The 27,920-nt window shown below is 36.2% G+C and overlaps 2 protein-coding genes and 1 pseudogene across 5 annotated transcripts; 2 read left to right on the forward strand and 1 right to left on the reverse strand.

Annotated features, from left to right (window-relative positions):
• Positions 1 to 4,175: 4,175 nt before the first annotated feature.
• Positions 4,176 to 7,159, forward strand: LOC120113932 (protein DJ-1 homolog D). Its single transcript, XM_039134987.1, is given in 9 exon segments — positions 4,176 to 4,308; positions 4,399 to 4,515; positions 4,610 to 4,943; positions 4,946 to 4,984; positions 4,987 to 5,057; positions 5,974 to 6,336; positions 6,788 to 6,840; positions 6,842 to 6,900; positions 6,903 to 7,159. Coding segments are annotated over 9 exon segments (1,227 nt in total). The 5' UTR covers positions 4,176 to 4,239; the 3' UTR covers positions 7,025 to 7,159.
• A 681-nt stretch (positions 7,160 to 7,840) lies between these two features.
• Positions 7,841 to 14,314, reverse strand: LOC120113720 (annotated as a pseudogene).
• Positions 14,315 to 22,255: 7,941 nt separating this feature from the next.
• LOC120113934 (putative lipid phosphate phosphatase 3, chloroplastic) lies at positions 22,256 to 27,117 on the forward strand. 4 transcript variants are annotated; one of them, XM_039134993.1, is made up of 9 exons: positions 22,256 to 22,325; positions 24,198 to 24,290; positions 25,006 to 25,227; positions 25,329 to 25,416; positions 25,530 to 25,638; positions 25,748 to 25,838; positions 25,968 to 26,157; positions 26,235 to 26,294; positions 26,629 to 27,117. In XM_039134993.1, the coding sequence occupies exons 3-9, from the start codon at positions 25,012 to 25,014 to the stop codon at positions 26,823 to 26,825; spliced, it is 951 nt and encodes a 316-aa protein (XP_038990924.1). In that variant the 5' UTR covers positions 22,256 to 22,325; positions 24,198 to 24,290; positions 25,006 to 25,011; the 3' UTR covers positions 26,826 to 27,117. The 4 variants fall into 4 exon arrangements, with proteins under 4 accessions (XP_038990924.1, XP_038990920.1, XP_038990923.1 ...); XM_039134989.1 differs by lacking the exon at positions 22,256 to 22,325 and adding an exon at positions 22,520 to 22,667; XM_039134992.1 differs by lacking the exon at positions 22,256 to 22,325 and adding an exon at positions 22,520 to 22,667 and having other exon boundaries at positions 25,006 to 25,119.
• The last annotated feature ends 803 nt before the right edge of the window (positions 27,118 to 27,920 follow it).

The raw sequence follows: 27,920 nt of genomic DNA on the forward strand, positions 1-27,920 counted from the left end.
TCCGGCGACACAAATGGGATATCATGCATTGTAGAAGTGGATAAAATTATACGGTAAATTACACTGGTGATCAATCAACTTTTCTTTCCTTTTATTTTTGACCCCCAATATTTTGATTTCATCAATCAAATCATTCAACTATTTAAATGTTTCAATTAAACTACTCGTCGTTAACTTTTAACAGAAATGGTGATGTTGATATAATTATATATTTGATCCTCAATACTTACATATTTTATCAATTTAATCTTAATTTTAATTTAAAAAATTAACTCTTCAATCAGGAAGTGTCATGTGTCAGCACATTATTATGACACGTTCCAAGTGACACATATCACAAGAGCATTAATTTAATTAATTTTAATTAAATAATTTTTTTCATCAATTAGGTGGTGACAAATTGTAAAGAAAAAATAAATTATAAAAAAAGATTTTTATTTTAAATCTTGCATTAACTATAATTTAATATATGTAATATAATTTATTTATTAAATTTATTTTAATGACTTAATATATATATTTATATAAACGTGTGTGTGAAATAATTTCAAACACAATATATAAAAGATTTTTCAATTTGATATCAAATGGATGTTTGCCCCAGCGACAAAGGCATACCGAGGGACACCCATGGTTCCTGGTTTGAGTCTCCCATATAACACTTTTATTCTAATAAATTATTAACATCAGATTTGAGGGTTAAATTTAAATTAAAACTAAGATTAAATTGATGGAATATATAAGTATTGAGAATCAAATATCTAATTATATTAATTTTATTAATCGCTGCATCACCACCTCCTTTAAAAGTTAACGGTGGCTTGATTGAAGTATATAACTAGTTGGGTGGTTTGATTGATGAATTCAAACATAAGTTGTCAAAATGAAAGGAGAAAATTGTTGAGTGGTCACCCTTATAGTTTACCCAAAGTTATTAAGCAGAGAATCTGGGTAAAGAATGACGTGGGCCAATGAAAACAATCACAGCTGGTAATCGATAATGTTATCCCAAGACGTGGCAAACGGGCAGCTAGGGAATTGGAAATAGGAAAAGATGTAGAGTGGATTGGTCCGATTGGTGTTAGAAAGTGGGAATGAGGTTATTAAGTTGTTTATATAACAATTTTTATTTTTTTGAGAAAGGTAGTTTAGATTTTAGAGATAGTCGTATATCAAATTTTTTGTAAAGTTTGAATTTAAATTATCAATTTGCTTTCAAACTTAATTCGTTTATTATTATTGATTTTTTTTGTTTAGGTTTAAAATAATTGAATATTTATATAATGAATATCTAAAAGTTAATATTCACAATTATCTTAAATATAATGATAATGATAATTAGACTATTCAAATTAGAATATTATTTAAATGTATATTATCAATATTTATAACAAAAATAAATTACATATATAAATATTTAAATATGCATTACCAATTATCATTTTTAATTGGGGGGAGATAAACAAGTAACTTATCTCCTTTGTTCAACAGTTGGCGACAACCTTCTCTTTGGACTCTCTAACGATGATGTGATTGATCCTTGTGATCATCTTTGCTCCATGAAGATGAGAAACATTCTTCATAGTTAAGCAGTTGATCATCAATAAGGAGTGAGTGAGTTTTTCCTTAGGCGCTAGGTCTGCTAGAATCATCACGGAGCTATGATTGGTGGCAACGACAATCAGCATTTTTTTCCTCCTTAACATATCAACTGGCTACTTTGTATAGCTGGATAATCTTTGTTTGTTGATTGTCTATCATGGCGTACTTAAGGGGCTCGTGTCAAAGCCTAAAGATATAACAAACATTGTACATTCGTCCGATAGGTCACAAACGTAACGTGTAGTCTTAGAGAATCTTCTCGTGTACTCTATCAAGAGATTATATACTTTTCCTTTGGACTATGTTGAGGAGGCTGGTTTCGAGTGATAGGCGATCTTATTTGTAAAAAATTAACCAACAAACAATCGAAATAACTGTTTGAAGTCCCCTATTAGTTGGTATCGCAGATAGAGAATTATACCCATTTTTAGCTACCCTCTAGGGAGTGATTGAAAAATACCTTACATTTTAGCTTATGGAGGCCCTCATGATGTATATGCAATCCATACATGGATAAATCCTTGGTGGAATATTTGGTACCATCGTAAGTTTTCTTGGTTGTTAGAGGATAAGGGACTGGTAATATATGAGAGAGAGGGCTTGGTTCTTCTCCAGCCCAGTTTCCTTCAAGGTAATTGACGGTTCGTGGATTATCGATTTACTTTTGTAAAATCATTGTATTATTTCTCCATTCATGTTCTCTCGGGTTGAGAGATTGGGGTACATATTCCATGTTGTCCCTGATCATACTAACGCCTATGTTAAGCATTGGAAACATATTCATCCTCTTTCCCTCGGCATCCATTCTTTTATTGCTATGAGATCGTTAGCTCTTGAGGAGCTTTCTAATCAACTCTTGTTTTTGATTCTGTTATTGCAGCTATAGGTGAGCGTCTTAAGAGGCTTGAAATTGTGCTTGCATATTTCTCAATTTAGTTTTTAAATTGTGAACCTTTAAGAGGTTCTGGTTATGGGGTATGCATAGTTGCATACGGTTGGCTGGTAGTGTTGTTAGCGAAAATAATATCCAGATTGATCATAGGCACCGTAATAGGATTGGTATGACCTATAATAAGTTGAGTCGTATGTGTTTGGTTGCTGTTAGCCAAAGGAACCATCTACATCGATCTAATGAGTTTTGAGATGAGGACTGTAAGTTGGGTTAGTTGTCTTAAGATAACTCCTGAGAATTTGATGCAGGGGGATCCGAGACAGATGATGCTGAACTGTCAGATTACACTTTGATGGAGCTGAGATACTATGAATTGGCAGATCAGCGCAAAGGCCGGAATTGATTGTGACATGTTTTTCATTGGGGTCGTTTTGAGTATGTTTCAGTCTTTTGGCCATAACTTTGGCTACAGGTGTCAGAATCGCGCATAAGACCCCAATCCGAAAAGCTCTTTCGACGCGCACGCTCTCCACAGTGAGTTACGCTCCATGTGACCTTTTTTTCAACCTCAAATTCTGCCGTTTTCCCTTCCGAATCACTAGATTTAGATATTTTTTACTATTTATGGTAATATTTCGATTGTCAATTAGGAAATCTATTTAAATCCGATTTAGGCCGGATTTTTTTGAGATTGCTTATTTTATTTCGAATTTCAATGTAGAGTGATTTTCGGGATTTTACTATTTTTGGCAAAATTCGAATAAATACGATTTTTGGCTATAACAGTCCGGCTTGTGGACTGATTTTGGGGATTGTTTGATTTTATAATATTTTATTAAACCCTAGAGATTTTTTTCTCTGGTTTTTTTTTTGGGCGAATTTTCTCTTGTGAATCATCTGTTGGAGCGCTTGCAAGATAATCACTATTCTGTCTGGCGTCAGAATTTATCGTGATTGATTTTTTAGATTTGGAAGTGGTTTACGTTCACTAAATCAATTATTGATGAGAATAAATGAATTATATCGATCGTTAATGCTTTACTCCTTTTGATTCGAGTGGAGAGTTGTAATTAATGGTTTAACGACTGTTGTTTGATGAAAAGACGAAGAATGAGAAATCTTAAAAAGAGAGTAATCAAAGTCGAAGAAGAAACTTAATATACTTTCTCTTTATCTATGGTAAGGGGTTTGTATACTGACATTTTATACATGCTTGTGTCGGATATAATATCATTTGTTATGTGTAGACTAACAAAATATATAAAACAATTATCAAGCTGTAGATTTATAATGATAAATCAGGATATTGTCAAATTTATAATTGATCAAATGATTTTTTTATGAGTTGTTAACAGAGAGAATATTTTCGAGAGTTTGATTTGACGAAAGAGAGATATTAATCGTGTAACAATTATAATTCATAAATAAACTTGTCGAAACAAGTAAGTGATATGAGGTGTAATTTGAACTACAAGGTGTCCAACGAATGATTGGCTGTGATTCTTTCCTCCTCTAAATAAAAACTGAAAAATGAAATAAAATGAAATCCGCGCCATATGTGTGATTTTGACCATATCCATGGTATCATGTGTTGATGATTTCAAGTGCGTGTTCAAAATGACGAAACTGCCCCATCCAGGAATAATCTGGACGGCCAAGTTCCAGAGTGCACCTGGTATAAGCCGTCATTGGGGGCGGCATTGTGAACTCTCATCCCAACAAAAACGAAGCCGAGAGAGACAGAAATGGCGACTGCAACCAAATCGGGAAAAAGTGTTGTGCTGCTCTGTGGTGACTATGTCGAGGACTATGAGGTTCATTTACTTACTCATTTTCATGGTTTTGTTGTTGTTGTTTTCCTTAAATTTTGTTAGTTAGTATATAATTGAAGGTAAAATGATTAGGTTATGGTCCCTTTTCAAGCACTGTTGGCTTATGGTGTATCGGTGGCTGCTGTTTGCCCCGGCAAGAAGGCCGGCGAGGTTTGCCGCACTGCTGTTCATTATCTTGCCGGCCATCAGGTTCGTAAAGTATTTACCTTTTGCTCAAAATATTGGGATTTTTTCCCATCTCAAAAACATTTCTTTTTTTTTGATTTTCACTTGTTTGTTGCAGACATACTCAGAGTCCCGTGGTCACAATTTCTCACTGAATGCATCATTTGATGAGATAGACCACACCAAATTTGATGGTTTGGTTATACCTGGAGGACGGGCTCCTGAATATCTTGCTATGAATGCATCTGTACTGGACCTGGTGCGCAACTTTGTCAATTCTGGAAAGCCTGTTGCCTCAATTTGTCACGGTCAATTGATTTTGGCTGCTGCCGGGGTGGTTGGAGGTCGAAAATGTACTGCTTACCCTGCTGTTGGACCTTCTCTTATTGCCGCTGGTGCATCGTGGGTTGAACCCGTTACCATGGCAGCTTGTGTTGCTGATGGTAACATCATTATGGGGCTACCTATGACGGGCATCCCGAGTTCATCAGGCTCTTGTGAAAGCACTGAAAGGCACCATAACCGGGTCAAACAAAAGGATCCTATTTCTTTGTGGGTAACTTCTCGTTCAATGAGTTCAGTTTATATTTGTCTCGTTAGGAAAATTACCTTTTATAATGAATTTACTTAATGAGTTATATTCCGGACAATCGGATTAATAACACATATTTATGTCTTCATGCACATGTTAACTGTTAGAGGTAGGGGGAGATCTGTTAGGCTTCGTAGTCTGTACTCAAAATTCTATTGATTAGCATTCTCCTCTGGCTCTTTGAACTTTGAAGAGCATGCTGGTGTTTTAGGCTTTTAGCTATATACAGCCTTATGTATATGGTCTGGAAGTGCTTACCTTTTACCTGATTTCAATTACGTATGGAAACATGCACATTAGATGCGTGGTTTGTGTCCTAATTTTTTGAAGTTTGAATCACTGAAAAAATAAGACTGCACACATTGGTAATTTATAAAGGTGTGAGGTCCGCCTTTCATCGTTCTCAACCATTTGAATGTGAAATCAGCAGCCTATGTTACCTGTTAGTTAACTATGGCTCCCTGTTTTGCTTGCTTTCCTTCTGTTGTCTGTAAAGGTGGATTCTGTTCCCTTTAACATTTGCTGTTGAATTATAGAATTCACTGTTATTCAAGTTCTTTTATCTTTCTGCAATTTTCATACTGTTACTGGATTTTCTTGTAATTGAGATGAGATTTCCAAGATATGCACAGTTTTTTTTGGCTGATAGAGTAAGAACCTTAATAAAGCTTGACAAAATCCAGGACTTAGCTCGGTTTATGCAGTCACATTCGAGAGATTGTAGCTAGCAGGTCCGGTGTTTGAATCCCAGCATCTGTAATCTCTACTCTTGTTTCCCGAGTGTAGCCTCCTTTGTACAAAGAAAAATAACAATAAAAAAGTTAAGTTTAATAAAGAAACGTGCTTGGTCGTGATACCTTAACACATTGCTTCTCTTGCTTAACTTACAGGATTTTATGGAAGATTATGAAGTAACTGTTCCTTTCCAGTCACTTCAAGCTCTAGGGTGTCATGTAGATGCAGTTTGTCCTAAGAAGAAGGCCGGCGACTCCTGCCCAACTGCTATCCATGATTTTGAAGGTGACCAAACCTACAGCGAGAAGCCAGGCCATGATTTTACTCTAACAGCTAACTTTGAGGGCATAGATGCCTCGAGTTATGATGCTCTTGTCATCCCTGGGGGTCGAGCACCAGAATATTTAGCACTAGATGGGAAAGTGATTGCTATAGTGAAGAATTTTATGGAGTCCAGCAAACCAGTTGCATCCATTTGCCATGGGCAGCAGATTTTAGCTGCTGCTGGCGTTCTCAAGGTAGTATTCCTGACATTGATTGTTGTTTACTGTTTTGCAAGTTCATAGTTTATTTTGAATTCACTTATACTACATCAGTTTACTTGCTACATGTTGTAGGATCATTCTGAGTTCTCGCATACACACATCACTATTTCATAACTACATTGTTTCTTCTACTAGGATCATGCATTTTTCATTGGCATTCATTACGTCTTCAAGATTTTAATTGTTCAAGAACAAAAACTTGCTTTTGTTTTCTTTTCAACTTACATTTGTTTTCAACACACTTTTAGAAGAAAACAACAGTGGCAGAGAAGTTCAAGTTATATGGAAATTTCGTTATATTGACCGAAACATTACGTTGCTTACCATATTTGTTACACACTTTTAGAAGAAAACAACTGTGGCAAATTTGTTCACCAACTTTTGCTATGTCCATCTCATAAATTCCTATCTGTCTTGGATTCAGGGGAAGAAATGTACTGCATACCCGGCTGTGAAACTTAATGTGGTCTTGGCAGGCAACATGGTTAGAACCTGACCCTATAGATCGTTGTTTCACTGATGGAAATTTGGTTACTGGACAGCTTGGCCAGGTCACCCAGAGTTCATTTCTCAATTAATGACTTTGCTGGGTATTAGGGTTCCTTCTAGTTTATCCTTGTGTGTATGTGGCAAATATCGTAAAATCTATATGAATATGTGATGCCTTTCAAGCGACTGGTCAATGCAGTCACATCACGCAAAAAAGCTACAAACTGGTTATCTCCTTAGCCCTTTATTTCCTAGTTTGTAAACGGTTTTCTTTGGTACCAATAAGCTGGTTATGGCTGTTTCTAGTGTTGTACTAAAAAAAGAAATAAAATAAAAACAGTTTGATTGCTATTTTGGTGATAGGTTATTCCATCATTCATTGATGGTTGTCAAGACTACAATGATGTTTGTCCAATAATGACATATCATTTTTTTGTAATTTTTGTGCTGCAGCTAACGAAATGTGTAGATTATGAAGCTTACACATATAAATGGTGAATCTCTGCAGTACTTTATCATTATTGATGGCCGTACGATAACGTTTGGTGCTTTCTGTAACTCAAATTGCTTAAAGTTTCCTGCTACTTTTGTCACAATGTTTGGTGTAGCTTATCCAAAGCTTGCATGGCAATGCCCATATTGATGTGTGGCTGTTGTTTCAATGTGAGTTTCTCAACCAGTTTAACAGATAACTATAATTTACAAAATGGAGAAAAATTAACTAAACATATCTTATTTTTATATTACGAGTATTAATCATAATTTATCTCTTATTTCGACCAATTATTTGATTATCTAATGGTAATTAAATAATAAAGTATATTAATCAATTCAAAGTATCTCTGAAAGTTAGAACACGTTGGATGGAGAAAATAATAACATGCAGCTGAAATTGGTTAAACGTAATAGGGATACGTAATCTCAACCCAAAAAGACAACAGAAATGATATGATAATGTGTTCAGACCAAAGCTCAACTTCTAGATTTTATTTATATTTCAAAAATCTACACGAATCAAAATATGGTTTTACTACAATTTTCACATTAAATTCATTGGTCTAGGAGACTCAAAATCCAGGTATTCCCCGTTTGCCTGGCTACCGTAGCCATACATATCAAACATCCTATCATCTGAAGCCATGTTTATGCCTTCTCGTCCTCTAAATGCATCCATCGGTGAAGCCAAGCAGCAGCAGAGTCGAGGGGTTAGAGTTTGACCCTTCTTGATTCAAACCGAGGATGGTCGGGTTCTGAGGTGAATTTCCAGCAGGTCTTCTGTTGGATGAATTGGACGTCAGAGAAATAGACGATGACTGTTGCTGCTGCTGGTTCTTGATTGGCGACTTGGGACGCAGTGCCTCTATATCTGGGGTTGTCTGCACTAAATGAGGTGCATCTGGTGGAGGATTTCGTCCTCCCCCTCCTTGCCACACTTTCCCATCCTTCAGCAAAGTTTCTAATATACGCCTGGAGAGCAACTTAATTCTCAGCAAAAGGCATGAAGCTTATAATGTTAAGTTCCACAGGATTGATATGTTTGGTTGAGAGGATGATTTTACAGAATCAAATATTTGATTGATGGAACCGAATATCACTGAAAGCACTTAAGTGAAAGTCTACGGGATTTTTATTCTCAAGAGTTCGCACACCTGTCCGATGTTAATTTCTTATATAGCCATTTGAAAGAGTCGGTCAATTTCCCAAAAGATAACATACCTCTACATTAAAATTTGATGAGGACAGCCCTTTACCACAGTCAGCCAACCAGATCGGATATTGTGGTCTTCACCGAAAAGCTCAAGCCTTCTGCGGCCAAGAGCAAAATGCTCAATAATTCGATACATGTCTTCAGGCTTTTGAGTTGAACCTAAAGAGCAGTTGGCATGAACATTTTAAACAAATTCTCATCTACACAATTGACATTGCAAAATCGCAGAACAAGGTAGTACACTATAAACATTGTCAAGGCAAATAGTTTAGATAAATGTCGCAATACACTAATACCCAATCCCTTCCAACCCTATGATTCGAATTGCAGACTTGTTTTTATGGCACTCATAAATCTCAAACTGATGCATCCAACTTGGTCTTAACTAATTTGCAAAATTGCAAAGAAAGCCAAATAAAGCATCAAGAGAGAATCGATTGGAATTACAGTGATACCACCATTCAGTTTCTTTTCCCAAAGTTAAATTTAAAAAAAATAGCATGCACATATCAAAATGGTTGGAAGCAAAAGAATCAATGAAGTACAAAATATTCATGAGTACTAACCATAAGAAGGTTCCTCAGCAATAATTACATCAGTATCAATGTTGGCATGAATTATATGACCATCAGTACTACGACGAACAGTTCCTTTTATACCCATCAGGCAGTGTTCCTTCAGTGAAATAGTAACATGAGGGAAAGTTTAGGCGAGAGTGCAGGGGTTGCAGATTGCCCAAGAAAATTCTATGATAACAGAGTATTAAAGCTTTAAAATGTGGGGGGAACCAATATTTCAAACCTTGGAGTGCTGAAATATAGAATGAGAATCATGTCGTAAGCTTGGAGTGGAATTTGTTTTGTTGGTCTTCAACCAGCATATATCTTCACATCTCCGGAAACCCCACTGCAACACACAGAATAAGCACCCAAAACATAATGTTATTACACCTATAATTTCATCGGTGCTAAGGAGAAGAAAAGCCAAATCATATTCGAACTATATATCAACATGTACCTTCTTTAAGCATTGACGACCCTGCTCAAGGCCTACACCATCACCCACCCAAAGGAAGATAAAGGATGGTGTGTCAGCTATAGCCTACAAACATGAGGTAAAAAATAATATGAATATAAAATAATCTCCGATACCCATAAGCTATTTAGAAAGAGCCTACATGGATGCTAATATTTAAGAGAGAGCAACACTAGAGGTGTTAGCATTAAAATACCACCTGCAAGATATATATAACAGTATTTTCTTTTCCTTTTTTCTTTTTTGGTAAAGGAAATTAAAAAGACGTGATGTAGAAATTGATTACCTCGATCTTAAGATTCACGATCTCTTCAAATGTCCAGTATTCAATATGGTCAGCAACTCCAGGAGCCCGGAGAACATATTCTTCCCAAGGGGGATCTATAAGAATAACATCAAACTTTGTCCCAAAGAAATCGAGAGACAATTCAAATTCACGGAGGTCACACTTCATATACATGGGAGGAGAAGTGGATTTAGCAACAATATCATCCTTTTTCTGTATTAGCTCCCTTAGCTTTGGATAGTCCTCCACAACACTGGTAAGCTCTAGCTCCCTGATGAAGTTCTGTGGTCGCATACCAGTATCAACAAAATTTGAGAATAATCATTCTGTTCTCCTCTGGAAGGAGCTTACCAGGAGGACCACCAGTTCTAGGAGGAACCCAACCCCCAGATGCTCTTTCAGTTGGTGTTCCTCGTCCCATTGGCCCTGCCCCATTAAAGTTAGCCATAGACACATTGAAGGTCCTTCCAGGTCCTGACTGATTAAAGTCCATACCGGGGTTTGCCAGACCTCCCATATTAGGAGGAAACCTTGGTCCAGGAGGGACAGGAGAGAGGCCCCAGGCCAGACCACAGGCGGGGAAAACGGTGGAATGAAGACACCTGGAGAAATTGGAGGTCCAGGAGCAGGGGACATACCAGGGTTAATTTGTTGCATGGGTCCAGGTGGTGGCATCCCGAGATGAGCAAAAGGTGATCCCATCATAGGCATTGGGAGACCAATCTGTTGGTTGTCCTCCCTGAAGACCTTCCTCTTCCTCCTCTGCCTATCCTACTCCCTTTCATACCTGAGGAGGAACACGGCCAAAAGTTCCTATATCCTGGTCGGCCAGATGAAGTAAGTTTCTGGCCCCGCCCTTTCCCTCCACTGTAATCAAGTTCATCAGTAAGTACATTTGGATCTCGAGTTGAGTTACTTTCTTCTGTATATTTGTCCCTTGAATCTTCATCCAAGGGTCCAGAACCATATGCATCACTCCTTCCTCTATTTTCTTGCATATATCTCCACTCTTCCTCATTTGGGGCTGCCTTCAAGTCAGATTGCTGACTACTTTCAGTTTTTCGGGGAAAGTTGGATACAGACTCATCTCTTCCATAATCAAGAGGCTTGGTTTTGATCTCTATAACATCATAATTATAATTTGAGATCCCAAAATTTGAAGATGTTTTGACAGCTTCACCTCGATTTCCATCTTTTCTATTACCTGGCCGACCATGAGGCCTTTCGTTTTCACTCCTCTCCCGGCCATGCCTTTGCGAATCCCATTCTCTACCACGGTCACATGCAATGTCACCATCTTTGGACTCTTTATCATTGTTACTTGATTGCCACTTTTTCCAGTTTTCCTTCGAACCTTCCCCTATCTTGTCACTCCAATTATCAACCCTGCTTTTAGATCTGTCATCCCTTTCTATTTGTTTTGTTTTGCGTTCCAAGCTTCTTTCAAAATCCATCTCAGAGAGATCTGATTCTTGATATCGCCTGCTACTTCTCTCAGGGGTCCTAGACCAGTTTGTTTGACCTCCTCTTGAACTTTTATCCCTCATACATGCTACTCCATCATCATCCATATTGGATATCCTTTCTCGGCTATCAATATCTCGACCAGAAGTTCTCTGCTGTCTGTGCTTCTCAATTTTCTCCCTACCTGATCTGTCTTCAGATTTCAATGGACTGGTCCTATTGTCTTCTTCTAGGACATCAGATCGACCTTTGCTCTTGCTCTTCTCAGCATCAATTCTTCTCTCTTCCCTACTGCTGGATTTGGTACCTTTCTCATTGTTTGAATCAGCAGCAATGTTTTTACTTTCACTAGGCTCATTGACCTTGAGAAGGCGTATGATAGCGTTCCCCGCGATACGATCTGGAAGACTTTGGAAACGAGACGGATCCCAAATATTATCCGGCAATTCGTGATATGTATTGTAGATCTACTACATACGTCAGGACTAAAGTTGGCGACACCGAGACATTCCCGGTGGAAATCGGACTCCACCAGGGGTCGGCTCTTAGCCCTTACATCTTCGCCTTGATTATGGACGACATCTATTGTGCGACACCAGACGGTGTACCATGGTGTATGCTTTTCGCTGACGACATTGTCCTAGTTGCTGAAACAAAATCTGAGTTGAATAGTAGACTGGCTACTTGGAAGACTGCTTTGGAAGAAAAAAGGTTTAAGGATCAATATTGATAAGACAGAGTATTTATGTTCAAACTTCAGTAGGAACCAAAACGAAGAAGATGTAGAAGTATGCATAGAAAGACACGTTCTCCCCTCAAAGAATTGTTTCAAGTACCTAGGGTCTATGATACATAAAGATGGGGGTGTAGATGATGCGTTACACACGTATAAAGGCGGGATGGCTAAAGTGGAGGGCCGCTACTGGAGTTTTGTGTGACAAGAAGGTGCCTCTAAAACTTAGAGAAAATTTAGAATGACAATAAGACCAGCGTTGTTGTATGGATCAGAATGTTGGGCAACCAAGAAGGATCAGTAAGGAGGATAGAGGCTGCAGAAATGAGAAGCTTCGATGGACAGCGGTAGGACTCTGTGGGATATGACAACAAACTTGCTATTAGGATGTCCTTGGGGTGGTGCATGTTTCCGAAAAATTGAGGGAATGAAGACTACGGTGGTTTGGGCATGTCCTTAGGCGACTACCGTCAGATGCGGTCAGGAGGATAGAGTCGATTACAGTCGACGGTGCCAGAAGGAGAGGACGACCAAGGCGGAAGTAGAAAGACTGCTTGAGATCTGATTTGATGGATTTAGCCCTTACCGAGGACATGACTTCTGATAGGAAAGTATAGAGACTTAAGACTAGGATAGTCGAGTAGTGTGGGTCACATCTCTAGGTGTATCATCTCTGTCTTCTTTTAATGCCTTTGTAGTAATTTCCATGACTTCTACTTTTTATTCGTTCGGTATTGGTATTATGAAGGCTTAGAACGGACTTGCTATCGTTTGACTTCTGTGTATCATTCTCTCCACTTTTAATTTTAGTCGGGTCTTACGTTTCTGTCTATATACAGAGATTTTTCGCAGGATTTTTTTTGCAAGGATTACTGCCCATTACAGAAGCGCATATATTAATGATATTAATACTGCATATGAATACTGTTCAACTATGTTTTTTGTATTTATTTATACATGCATTGTATTTTATCTATATTTTTAATTTCTGACTGACGGAGGTCTTCACAGAAGCTATTTGTTGTTGTTGTTGTAGGCTCATTTCTAGCAGATGCACCATTTTCTCTAGAACGTCATACTTCAGATCAGAAGCTTTCCCACTAGTCAGATCAGGTTTTTCATAACTACTTTCTTCATCTTTCCTGAAGTATAGATTCATCCCATCTTCTTCTAGAGTTTCTTGACAATTCAGCAGAACCGTAACCCTTATCGCGGCTGCTTTCGTTCCTTTCTGAATACCTAGAATCTCTATCGAGTGACTTCTCAACTTCTCCATCATGGGACCTTTTCTTCTTTGCTTTTACTTAGCTTCGAGGCCACCTTCTTTCTATCAGTCTCATCGGCCCAAGCATGTCCTTTACCAGAAGATCTCTCAGCACCATCTTGCCTGCTTTCGGGATCTCCATCCTGGTACCAACTACTCAATTTCTCCAAGGAACTTTCCTCTTATTTTCTCCTGATCTGCTTGGAACGGTAAGGTTTTTGTGCCTCGCAATCCTCTTCATCGGTATCAGCTCTAGTAGAAGCACCTGATCTTTTACGGCTCTCACATCTATCCTCGGAACTCCTCCTCCTTCCACTGCCGCTTTCCCCTGCCTCACCTTCATCGACATTGCTAGTCTTTCTAGACTTGCTAGACTTATGCTTCTTCTTACTATCAAATGCCTCCCATTCTTCTTCATCCCCAGCCGCCCTATCACTTTTCAAGTCTGAACTATCGTCTCTATCACGTCTTACGTGTCTACGACTGCTACGCTCAGGAGAATCCATTGAAATGGAGATTTATTTATTTACTTTTCCACTACAGAAACGGATACAAAAAAAAATTCGAATCCACTGCAGGCTCCCACTATAAGCAGGGCTTAACGAGACACATACGTGCTATAAAAAATTCACTACGATTTCGGTTCTATGATTTCAAATGGTCAAAATAAGAAAAAAAGCAACAGAATGATTGTAAGGTGAAATTACCAGTACAGTCGTAAGGGACGAACGAGACGCATAGGGATTGAGAAATTAACAGATTTTAGGGTTTCAGATACTACCTTTTGGGGAATGGTTGTTTCTGAAGAAAGCTTGAAAATGAAATAAGAATAAAAAGAAGCAGTTGAAGGATATTGAGGGAACCGAGTTTGAACACCGGTGGCTGCCGGCGGCGGTATAGGAATAGGGTTTTAAGGATATGATGAAGCGGCGGTCGATTCAATCGAAGAAACAAATGAATGGGATTGTGTTTTCTTTTCCTAAAGTGATTTTTTTTGTATTTGCTTCTACATGTGGCATTTTATTTTTTTATCAATACATGCTGCATTTTTATTTCCCTTTCTATTTCTAAGATTTTGTCTTCACTCAAAATTAAAACTTACCTAAACATATTACTTAAATTAATCCTCATTAATATATATGTAGCATTTTAGAAGTTGAGGAATGGGATCACAATTACGATGAGTAGAAAAATGAAATTAACTGTTTATAAGGTTTTTTTCAATTGAAATACCACCTTAAATAATTATTACGCGTTGTATACATATCAAAAACACATATTTTTATAAATATTTTTCGAATAACAATAGTGATATATAGTACATGTCAGAAGAGTAAACTTTACGAATAATTTCTTTTATTTTTTTTCTGATTTTAATTATCGATTTTAAAAAATAATTTTAATCTATTACGTTATTAGTTTGATTGGTTTTGATCATTAAACCGTTAATTTTTATTAATTTATTAACATAAATCTGAATTGAGAATTAAAAAAAAATCCACATATCATTATTCTTCTTCTTCAAAAAGGAACTCCAGGTCATCAAACAGCAAAAAGAACACAAACGCTTTTTTTAAATCAACTCAAAACCTCAACAACCATTATAAGTAAACAAATAGATAACTTTGTTCTGTTTTCATGGCGGCCATTATAGCCTTTATACACCTCGTCGTCGACGGATCACCGTTTTCTCAGCGGCGCACTGTCTCTTAATACGGACAAATACAGAAGCGTGATCGGATTTTTGCTATTTCACCTGAGAGGCGGAAAGAGAACAATTTTGGAGAGAATGAAGAGGTTGAGAAGATAATGATGAACCAGAAGATTTACCGGAGTACTTGGAGGATAAAAAGTTGCTAAAGAATTACTCTGAAAAGTGTAAAGAGATTATCAGACGCGACAGTGGTCGTCTCGTTGGTTCTCACCTTTGGACTGCTCTTCTTCTACCTCTCCAGACTGTCATTAGCTTATGCTTTTGCCTGGTTCGTTATCTTCTTCTTTCTGGTCAAATATAGACGGTTTTCTCTATCAAAGCAAATGCGATTTAGTTAAAGTGTTTTCATCATTCAAATATAGATATGCTGACAAGTTTTCAGGATATATACATTTTTCACTTTAAATGATATTTTTGAAGGAAGGATGTTCAAAATATGGTGCTTACATACTCCGATGCAGGATAGGACTCCATTTAATGGTACTTGTTTTTTACTCTATCTGGATATTAGTCGCTTAATTTATTGCTATATAAAATAAGTTTGGTAACGTATTTCTCTATATAATTTCGTTTTTCCAGTTTAGAGCTAGTGGAAATAACGATTAGGTCAGAGAATTCCATGTCACCAAACAGGCCGATATATCTTGTAGGAAAGTCTCTTGGAGCATACCTTGGCCTCTCTGTTGCAGCTCGAAAGCCTAATTTGGATCTTGTACTCATTTCGTCTAACCCATAATAAATTTACAGTCTTCAACAATGTCTTTTCTGTTTTATAAACTCTGGACTTCATCAGTGTGGATAATGTTGAGAAAATGCTGATCCATGGAGAATCTAACTAGGTAAATTAGCGAAACAGTTATAACATAGTTATTTTTTATGAGTAAATTATCGTTGTGGAAAACGGCTATCGGATAGAGCAAAATCGCAATTGATAATTTGAGAAAATAAAAATAAAGATAAAAGAGACACAAAATTTACGTGAAAACCCCCTAAAAATTCAGGGTAAAAACCACGGGAACGGTAGAAGAATTTCACTATGAGAAAATAGGAATTACAACCTCTCTCAATCTACCAAGGAGAAAACAATGATAATTCTCTCTAGATAAAAAGGAGAAAACAACTCTCAAAAAACTCTCTAAAATCTCTCTAGTATTGGAAGAAAGCTAGAATGCTTTAGGATGGTTTTGAAGCTAAATGAGCTAGGGTATTTATAGTAGAAGCTTTAAGGACTAATCTTGAAAATACCTTAAAAGTTTAATGACTAAAGTTTGTAATTTGCCCATTTAGTTTTCAACCATTGTTGCACCTAATTTTGATATTTTATATTTGGTGCCTACCATTGTTGAAAATTTCATTTTTTTTTCAACCTTGCTAAATGCACTTGCGGTGCATGCTTTCAACAATATCCCACTTGAAGATTTGATTGACACAATCATATCTTCACACTATTCTTTCTACCTTGTACCATAATGTTGCTTACGTCTCTGACAGTCCACAAGATGATCGACACCAGGTAAATTTATCAGCATTGATTGCCTTCGTCATGAAATCTGTTATATTGTCTTTGGTATGGATCTTCTGCATATCTGTCGTTCCTTCTTCCACCTTTTCACGAATAAAATGGTACTGAACTCGTATGTGCTTTGTACTTGAATGAAATGCTGGATTCCTTGCTAGATGCAAGGCGCTTGACTGTCACAAAACAGAGAGACATACTCTGATTGTGCCCAAGCTCCTCAATAGCATTTTCAACCAAATTGCTTCTTTACTGGCTTTGTGTAGCTGCTACATATTCTGCCTCTATTGTGGACGTAGCTACAACTGACTGCAATTTTGAAACCCAGCTACAGCTCCACTAGCATTTTGAACACATATCCTGTAGTAGATTGCTTTTATCCAAATCCCTGCATAGTCAGAATCTACATAACCATTGATTAGTAAGTTTGATCCTCCGTAACATAATGCAATATTTGAGGTCCCTTTGAGTATCTGAGGATCCTCTTACAATATTCCAATGCTCTTTGCCTGGATTGCCATGTACCAACTAACACTCCCACTGCTTGTGCAATGTTGGTCTTGTGCATATCATAGCGAACATTAAACTTCCCACTGCTGATACATACGGTATCGAGACATCTCCATCCTCTCTTCTTCACTGCTAGGACTCATACTGGAGGATAATTTGAAGTTAATATGAAAGGGTAGAAATTGGCTTACAATCTTGCATGTTGAATCGTGACAAAGATATTCTTCAAGTAATTCTTTTGTAAAGCCAAATCTTCCTATTACTTCTGTTCGGTGAATTTGCATCCCTAGAATCTTGTTTGTGATCCCAAGTCCTTCATTTCAAATTCCCTAGCCAGTTGGCCTTCAATTCTTCAATATGATCTTTGTTGGTCCTGCAACCAACATGTCATCCACATACAACAACAAATAACAAAATCGTTATCACCAGACCTCTTGAAATAGCACAATGGTCTGTATTAAGTCTGTTGTATCTAAGGCACATAATGAAAGAATCAAATCTCTTATACCAACCCTCGGCGCCTGCTTTAGACGTACAAAGATTGTTCAACCTGCAAACCAAGTTCTTATTTTCTTTTCTTCAAAACCTTCAGGCTGGAGTATATAAATTTCTTCTTCAAGATTTCCATGAAGAAAAGTTGTTTTAACATCTAGTGCTCTAGATGTAAGTCCAATGTAGCACACATTGCCAAAACTACTCGAACTTGTTAGTCGAACCACATGAGAAATATTCATTGAAATCAATACCTTCTTTTTGAGCATATCCTTTGACCACCAGTCTTGCACGATACCTCTCAACTTGATCGTCACCATTTCACTTGATTTTGAAGACCCATTTGTTACCAATTGGCTTCCTTCCTTGTGGTAGTGGCATAAGGTCCCATGTATTATTTTTATGAAGGGCTTCAATTTCTTCTTGTATCGCCATCATCCACAGTGAAGCATCTGAGTTGTTTATTGCCTCCTGGTATGTTGATGGCTCACCGTCCTCTGTTAAAAGGCAGTATGCAATATTACCTTCTATAACATAATCTGAGTGTCAATTGGGACGTCTTCTCACATGATCTGATTGACGAGTTGTTGGTACTTCAGAACTCTCTGATTCTTGTTCATCATGTGCTGGTTCTGCTTCAGAAGAATCTCCTTGTTCAAACTCCTTTTCCACATTTATCTATGTAGTCTCTGACTTTTCAGTGCTATCATCGTCTTCTTTTCTTTGTAGAGTATCATCTACAAAGATAACATCCCTGCTGATGATCACTTTGCGGGAAGTGAGATCCCACAAGCGATACCCCTTGACTCCATCAGCATACCCCAAGAATTTGAATTTCCTGGATTTTGGATACAGCTTTGAGATTTCTTGGGAGTTGTACATCACGTACACAATACTTCCAAATATATGGAGGTTTGAATAATCAGCTGGTTTACCAGTCCACATCTCCATTGGTGTCTTCAGCTCTATTGCAGTTGATGGAGCTCGATTCACCAAATAACAGGCAGTATTGATTGCTTCTGCCCAGAATGATTTTTCTAGGCCTGCATCCCTCAACATTGCTCTTGTTCTTTCTAACAAGGTTCTGTTCATCCGCTCTGCCACTCCATTTTGTTAAGGAGTGTTTGCCACTGTGAACTGTCTTTTGATGCCTTCTTTCCTGCAAAAGTCATCAAATTCTTCGCTTGTGTATTCTCCTCCATTATCTGTTCTGAAACACTTGATCTTATTTCCAGAATCAAGTTCCACCCGCGCTTTGAAGATTTTGAAAGTTGAAAACACATCTGACTTCTTCTTAATAGGATACACCCAACATCTCCTAGAGTAATCATCAATAAATGAGACAAAGTATTTTACTCCACCTAGGGATGTAACTGGTGCTTGCCATACGTCAGAATGAACTAATTCTAGAACATTTTTGCCTCTAGAATTTGACGTGTTGAATTTCAACCGGTGATGCTTACTTGTTATGCAATGCTCACACAAAGTAAGTGATACTTTTGTTAAGCCTGGAAGTAGCTTTTGCTCCACAAGAACTTTCATTCCTTGTTCTGACATGTGTTCAAGTTTCTGATGTCATAGCATTGCCGAATCTGAACTACATGAGGCAACAAAGGCTTCTGCTTCTACCAAAGTCTCTCCCTTCAGCATGTACAAGTTTGCAGCTATTTTTTCGCCTTTTAGCACCACAAGCGCTCCACGGAACACCTTCATGATTCATTTCCGTGTTTCAATCTTGCTTGCATTATTATCCAACAATCCGTAGGATAATAAATTTTTCTTCAGGCCTTTCACGTGCCGCACATCTCGAACAACTTTAATTGTTCCGTCATACATCTTCAATTTGATGGTTCCCACGCCAATGATCTCTAAGGCATGATCATTGTAACTATAAACAGATCCTCCTGAGACAGGTTCATAATGATGGAACCATTATCTTCTTGAGGTCATGTGATATGTTACTTCCGAATCAATGAGCCATATATCTGCAAATCGTTTTCTTCCTTCCACGGTGGTTGACGCTTCACAGCATAGAGCATCTTCATCATCTGAAGTGTTTGCAGTATTGCATTGTGGATTGGAGTTTTTATTTAGACTCCAACAATCCTTCTTCAAGTGACCCTTCTTTCCACATTTGTAGCGCTTTAAATTCTTCTTGCTTCTCGACTTCGATCTACCATGTTTGTGACTGTTACTTTAGCCACGTTCTGTTGATCTCCCTCTCATCGTTGTCAACGCTTCTGCTTGTTGCAGATTTACTTGTCTGTCTTACTTGTTCTTGTGCCGATTTTCTTCTTGTAGAACAGCAGCTGCAACGTCATCGAAGACTAGACTGGTGACATTACTGTTTGTCAAGTTGATCATACGAATCCGGTAGACTTTGAAGTAGAAGTTCAGCACGTTCTTGCTCTCCTATTTTACAGCTTAAAGATGTAAGCTGAGAAAATAAAGTGTTCAGTGTATTTAAGTGCTCCGTCACTGAAGTAGATTATGGCATACGGAGAGTGTACAATTTTCTCTTAAGGAAAATTTTATTGTGCAACGATATGACCTCGTACAATTTGGTGAGATGATCACATATCTCCTTAGTTGTCTTATTCTCCTCAATACTTGACAATACTTCATCTGCTAATGCTAGATGAAAGTTTGCCATAGCATTTCCATCCATTTCGATCCATTTGTTGTCGTCTGTGAAGTCTACTGGCCTTTCGCTGATAGCTGCTAGACAACCGTCTTTCCTCAGGATGGCATTCATCTTCAATTTCCACAATGAGAAATTTCTCCCATTGAACTTTTCAATATCAAATTTCGTTGCCATTGCTTCGTTTACGGATAGCTCCCACTATTTCACTATCGTGAATAGTTCTCTAGAACCTTCAAAGAATGGGTAATAACTTCTTACTTTCTTATGTTGGAGGATCCACCTTTTTGGTGGCAACCACAAACACAATAAGCAAATATTACACACTCTAATCTAGCTCCAATACCAATTGTTGCGGAAGATAGCTATCGGATAGAGCAAAATCGCAACTGATAATTTGAGAAAATAAAAATGAAGATAAAAGAGACACAAAATTTACGTGGAAAACCCCTAAAAATTTAGGGTAAAAACCACGGGCAACGGTAGAAGAATTTCACTATGAGAAAATAGGAATTACAACCTCTCTCGATCTACCAAGGAGAAAACAATGATAATTCTCTCTAGATAAAAAGGAGAAAACAACTCTCAAGAAACTCTCTAAAATCTCTCTAGTATTGGAAGAAAGCTAGAATGCTTTGGGATGGTTTTGAAGCTAAATGAGCTAGGGTATTTATAGTAGAAGCTTTAAGGACTAATCTTGAAAATACCCTAAAAGTTTAATGCCTAAAGTTTGTAATTTGCCCATTTAGTTTTCAACCATTGTTGCACCTAATTTTGACATTTTATACTTGGTGCGTACCATTGTTGAAAATTTCATTTTTTTTCCAACCTTGCTAAATGCACTTTCGGTGCATGCTTTCAACAATTACATCATCCTCCATTCAGATGTCTTCTCACTCTTATTTTGGTCATTGAATTTTAATTTCTTTAATTTTTCAAATTACTCATAATTTAATCGCTCTAACTTGCTAGGTATGGTTTTAAAATAAATGAAAGTTTTGATACTAAAATAAATTTAGATATTAAATGTGTAGTTTACGCAGTTTTATAACGCCATTAACAATGAAAGATAATTTTAGCAGCCAATCTGAGACGAATATTAACTTTATGTCCCAATGGAAAGAAATTTCAAATTAAAATGGAAAACTATACGATATAGATATGAAAACATGAATTAAACCTTTAAAAACTATTTTATATTTTAATTGTTTATTAATTGCTCAATAATTTTGTTTTGAAGTTATAAATAGGATGTACAATTACAATCTTAAGTAATAAATACATAAATAGACTATAAATAGAATTGATATTTATAAATAATAATTAGATTAAATAATATATATTTAAACATATTAAAATTAAAATTAATCATTATAAATTATTATTCCTCTAATAATTGAAGTATATCTAAAGATAAATCTTATACAATAAAATTTAAACTAAAATAGAATCTAAAGATTTTTATGCAATATATAGAAGTTGAACCAATAATGGATTCTCAAAGTCTTATGACGTCAAGGTTTGTCAACTTTACCAGGTCTTGTTTGATACTATTCACCTAATAATTAAATTTAAAATACATTAAAAGTCATTAATTTATATGTAAATAATTATTTTGATTATTAAATTTCTATAAGTCATAAAATGTCTTTTAAATTATTATGAGATAATTATTATGATATTATAATGAGTGTAAAATTTTGATAAATTTAATTATTATTTTATAACAATTAACTCTAATTTAATGATATTTTAATAGTTTTATAAAATTTAATGATTATTATATAATAATTTAATAAATTTAATAATTATTTTTAAAAAATTTAAAACGATTTCTTTAAATATAGTTTAATGATATAATTTATCATTTTTATTTGTCAACATAAATTGATTTAGTTAGGTGTATATTTATTAGCAAAAATCAAGATTAAAATCTTACCAACAATCCCATTTTATATATTTAAAATAAATAATTCACTTTTATTAAATTAAAAAAATAAAACTATTTATTTTGTATATATTCTTTTAGTTTAGAAAAAGCAATTACTTTAATCGGTCGCCGCCTGCTGGAACAGCTTCCTTTCTTTTTGAAAACCCCAAAAGCTCCGAGGTAAACTCTTTTCTCATATTTCAGTCACTTTTGTCATCACTACTTCACTTTTTACCTCTACTTTGTCCCTTTTTAATCAGAATTATTGAGGATGAGGATATTTTGCTTTTGTGTCTACTTGGGTGTGTGAACTGCACAAGAACTTGAATCGTTTTCATCTTTTTGACTTTTTTTGTGGGTTCTTTGCATTTTTAGATATATGTTTATTCTTACTGTACAAAACCCAGTTATTTTCTGCATCTGTTCTGGGTGCTGCTGTGTTTTTTTAATTAGTTTTTGGCCCATGGCTTCCTGGAACTCGGCTTTTCTTTTATGGTTTAAGAATTTCAGGGTATTTTTCAGGTTAGTGGGATTTATAATTACTTTGCGTATAGCTGACAATGTTCATTCAATGGGTTTCCCCCTTTTTTCACAGTTATTATGTTCTTAGTGTTCTGTTTCTGTGATCTGGTTGTTTTCCTTGTATTTCCACTATTCCTATATAATTGGTTTATGCCTTTAGTTTTGCAGAACATTAGTCATAATGAATCATTTTGATTTGTGAGTGATTATGGTGTGTATTCTAGTTTCTATTATTGGCATCTACACCTTGGAATCTGTGGATCATAGTGTCTGGACTGTGTTCTTCTTATTGTCTGTGAGAGTATTTCATCATGTTAGAAGTGTTATACCTTCTGAAACTAAAGAATGATGGTTTTCTAATTCATACAGGTTTCAGTACCTATCACCATGAGTTTCACCGCACTAAGTTTTTGAAATGAAATCGGAATTTAGTTATAACAACTTACAATAACTTCACATAATTACTTGGAATGAGATTGTGCTTTTTGTGGAACATTTCCTGAATCCTGACCAAACTTTCACCGTCTTTCGCAAAGGATATCAGTTGTTAGATTCTGATTATTTGATGGTGCATTATATGGGTTTTGGGCTTTTGTTTTGTTGACAGAAATTGATCGTGGAGGTGGAGGTTAATTAATCAATTCTTGTTAGTAAGGTTTTTTTTTTTTTTGCATACAAATTTCAGTTAGTTTATTTGCTCTGTTCAGATAAGACTGAAGAAATCTTTGGTTGAAATGCACATCTCTATCAATCATTTCTAGGATCTTCTCTTAAGATTAACTAAAGATTGGACATGACCTTCTTTTAAAAAAAAATTATATATCATCTTTGATGCTGACATGTTACTTTGTGCCGATGTATACCGGAGATCCTAGGATGAGTGATGGTTTAGTTGGTTATTTACTATGAGAATTTGTTATTGATTGTTTCATGGTATATTCAAACCATATTGAATTGGGAATTTAGGTATTGTCTTTCATATGTAGAAGCCATCCATCTCATGAGTTTTATGCTTTCTGTGTTAATCAGGGAATGGGAAAGTATGGTTGGACTATTTGGTTGAGTTAAAATAGTCCCCATTCTTTATATTCTTCATCGATCGTGCTGATCGCTGCCATTCTAGTGCCTCAAACATAAATTTATTATTTTGATAGGTTTTTGCTTGCCAACTAAATATCTCCGCCATTCAATTTAACTTAAGAGACAAAATCTGAATATAATGTAATATTTACCCTTGTTGTTTATTTATTGTTTGTTCTATCCCTGGACTGATTTCTTGGTTGTAAGAAAATGCATTTAAAAAAATCATACATTTATGTCGGCTATGATCTGCTCAGCCATTCTATACTATCTTCTCTTAAGCTCAAGAATCATTTGAGAAGTTAGAAACAGGAAATATAAACCTGAACACGAACTTTCCTAATTCAAGGTGTGAAGGTGCAGCGCATCTTGTGTGTTTGGGGTTGAAGGGGCTGGGATGGGGAGGGTGGTTCATATTTCATCCCTGAAAACTGGATGGTTGTTGTCTAGGATTTATCAAGCAAGAGGGTGGAGAATTCTGCAAGTGCTAGTCATTGTTTGTCATCCCTTGACCTTCCATTGATAGAACAGGGGAATAAAGAGGTATTATTTTTTCTTTTACATTTGGATAAACATGACTTTTCTTTGACCTTAACATATCGGAATATTCAAGCATGCAAATCTAGTAGGATATAGGTGTATATTGGCTGTAAATGTCTCTTCCAGAAGAGACTGATGAAAATTAGGCATTTTTTTTTAACTGAATGTAGTTTGAATATTGAGATGGCAATGACCTGATGTGTTGATTTTTGTCTTCATCTTGTTGGATGCTGGAATTGAAATGTTCAAGTGACTTTCCTTGACATGCTTTTCATCAACCCTTTTCTTGGGAGCGGGGATGCAGTATATAAACCAGAAGTTAATCTTCTAAGGCTGTATTCCTATCAAATTTCTATGATGAAGCATATAAAGATGTCAAGAATTTTTTTCATTCCAGTTATTTTCTTGGTATATGGTTGCTTATGCTTCTTCTGTATTATCCCTTGAGAAAAATGTATCACCTATCAATCCTTGGTTAAAACTAGTAATGTCAAATTCAAATTGTTTGGTTATCTGAGCTAATCATGTGCTTGTGTCAGGAGTTCATCTTCCCAACTTTAAATCGGCATTCATTGTTTCTGGTGGAATTTAAGTTTTGTTATTTTTCTTGTTTACTGGGGGATTTTGCATCCTGTGTTGGTTGTAGTCAATTTCCTTATCGTGCGTCAGATCCTATAATACATAGCCTGACGTGGCTCTTTTCATATTTGTTGAACAGTACAAAATGCAAGAAGTCCATCTTGGTTCACATACTATAAGGTCCCATGGTGCAGCAGTTGCAAGGACACACATGCATGATTGGCTTATTCTTCTGTTGCTTGTGGTGATAGAGGTTGTCCTCTATATTATTCATCCATTTTATCGTTTTGTTGGGAAGGATATGATGGAAGATCTAAGATACCCCTTGAAAAGTAATACGGTTCCTGTTTGGGCTGTGCCGGTAATTTTTGTTTGTCTTGCTTTTAGAGTGAAGTTCTTATTTTCTGTATTAGTTAACCCCCCCTCACACGCTCTTGTTCTTTCTTGCCCCCTGGTATTTAGATGTATGCAATTCTGTTGCCAATGCTGATTTTTGTCATTGTGTACATCCGTAGGAGGGATGTTTATGATCTTCATCATGCGGTACTAGGTAAGTGTAACTTTTGGATATTTCTCTGTTTTATCGACAAAATTTTCTTCAGCATGGTTTAAAAGGAGTATCATAACTTTAAAGTGATTACTAAAATTAGTTTGCTAATGCAGGCCTCTTATTCTCTGTTCTAGTGACGGCTGTTATTACTGAGTCGATAAAAAATGCTGTTGGACGGCCTCGGCCGGACTTCTTTTGGCGCTGTTTTCCAGATGGAAAGATGTATGCCTCTCTAGACATGATATTCTGGGAATATAAACTTCCACTAGTACCTTGACTTTTTTGTAATGTCAATGTTTATAGAAAGAAACTCAACTTAGTTGCTTCACAGGCATATGATAAATGGGGAAATGTCATCTGTCATGGCGATAAAAATGTCATTAAGGAAGGGCATAAAAGCTTTCCAAGTGGACACACCTCTGGTAAGTTCCTCTTGTACTGGCAATTAATGTTCATATTTGTTGAGATAATGAATATTTTCAGATTGTTATAATACTCCTCAATTCTTCGTTTAGTCATTTTCACACTCTAATTTTTGGACTCATCTCTAGGGTCCTTTTGCTGGTCTGGGGTTTCTTTCACTTTACTTGTCAGGAAAAATCAAAGTATTTGACCGCAGAGGACATGTTGCAAAACTATGCGTTGTTTTTCTCCCTTTGTTGGTTGCATCGCTTGTGGGCATTTCTCGAGTCGATGATTATTGGCACCACTGGCAGGATGTCTTTGCTGGAGGTCTCTTAGGTTGGTATTGCTCATACTATGGAGTTGTTTTCATTCATGACCTGCTCTATTTACTTTCTTAAGGCTATCCTTTGTAGGGCTCGTAGTGTCTACATTTTGCTATTTGCAGTTCTTCCCACCACCATATGATGCGAATGGTATGCTCCCAAACTCTTTCCTTTTTTTCCTTATTGTAAAGCTGATTCTACAATGTGTCGTAGCATCTCCTCCTTTTTGGAGTAAAAGTGGAACACATTGGCTTGTGAATCTCAGACTGAAATTTTCAATACATGGTCGATGTAAAAATTCGGTAGCATCAGGAAAAGCATTAGAAAGTTGAGCTTACCCCTGTTAGACGTGTACCCATATCTGATACTCACCTGAGTCTGTGTAACATGGGGTGTCACTCTTGATATCGATGATTGATGCATTGTTCCCATATAATATTAGCAATCCAGATTTATCTGAACTGTTGCTCAAAATTATTTGTAGGTTGGGGGACTTTTGCATATTTTCGAGTATTGGAGGAGTCGATTGCAAATACAACAAACACAGCCAATGCTGGGAATCTTGCAGGAGAGAGTCAGATTTTGAACCAACAAGGACAGAGCGATAATGGATTTATGGGAATGCATTTAGCACGTGAAGCGAATTCAACGATGGGAGATATGGAATCAGGGAAGAGCTAGCTCGGTGAGTTTGATGTATGTAAATGAGGAATAGGTATATATGCACATCTCTTGAGCTGGATAGGCATAGCTATACTTTTGTATAGCTAATAACAATAAAGTAGCAGAGCTTTCCTTGTGTTTCTCCTATTGACTAGATGTGATGCGAGTACTGAACAGACTGAAAAAATCAAAAACAAAAATTCCCCGTTATGCCTTTTGTTTTGTTAAAATAAATAGAAACCCAACATGCCTTTTCACTCTTCAAGGACAAATATTCTAAAACAGGCAGTTGGATCCTCTTATTCCATTCTCTACCTCCCTTGTGTTTTAATACTTCAATTTAATTTAAACCCTTTACTTCTTATTAAACGTCTCAATCTTGGATTTATGCATGTGATGAATGATTGGTTGATTTTTATTTATTTTTTATTAATCTAGGGTGATTATAATGTAGTGTCTGTTTTAAAGATTCTCAATCATTTGACAATGAAAGCTGAAACACACTTGTAGTCTTTGGTGCTCGAACATGGGATCTTTAAAGATTGGTTGATTAATTGTTCGATTTAACTTTGAATTTGATTAAATTTCAATTTCATCTGCCTTTTGTGATATATTTGACTCGATTTACGACTAGATCAAATTAGAGATGCTAAATAACTTCAATTTCTCTCTGTTGTATGCACACTCTTATACAAATAATCAAGTTTACTCTCCCTTAATGTGTTCTAAAATGAAAATTATGCCACACTGATAAAAGTAATATGTAAAGTTCAAACAAAAACACTCTAACAACAGCTTTTAAGTAAACAAAATAAGTGTAAAACAATACATTTCTCAATACCCAAACCTAAAACAATTGCATCTACTTGCAACTAAGTTTCAATATTCAAATTGGTTGTAGGATGTGGATAGAACCAATATAAGTATTCAGTCTTCATTCATAATCACCAGCAGATCATATCCATCACATAAGATCAATTATAATCACTAAGATACAATATATTGATTCTATCAAAGATAAAATCTATAAAATGGAAATTTTCATTAAAGTGCACAAACTATTTAAGTATAAAAAATGATCATACTAAAAAATTATTAAAATTCAAATAAATA

Source organism: Hibiscus syriacus, unplaced genomic scaffold (genome assembly GCF_006381635.1).
Source record: "Hibiscus syriacus cultivar Baekdansim isolate YM2019G1 unplaced genomic scaffold, ASM638163v2 tig00110213_pilon, whole genome shotgun sequence".
Taxonomy (NCBI): domain Eukaryota; kingdom Viridiplantae; phylum Streptophyta; class Magnoliopsida; order Malvales; family Malvaceae; genus Hibiscus; species Hibiscus syriacus.

Coding starts and splice junctions, on each gene's coding strand:
- LOC120113934 (XM_039134993.1), top strand. CDS start 25,012: ATGCAAGAAGTCCATCTTGGTTCACATACTATAAGGTCCCATGGTGCA. Junction 25,228..25,328: donor TTCCTGTTTGGGCTGTGCCG/GTAATTTTTGTT, acceptor CCTGGTATTTAG/ATGTATGCAATTCTGTTGCC. Junction 26,158..26,234: donor CTTTGCTGGAGGTCTCTTAG/GTTGGTATTGCT, acceptor TATCCTTTGTAG/GGCTCGTAGTGTCTACATTT.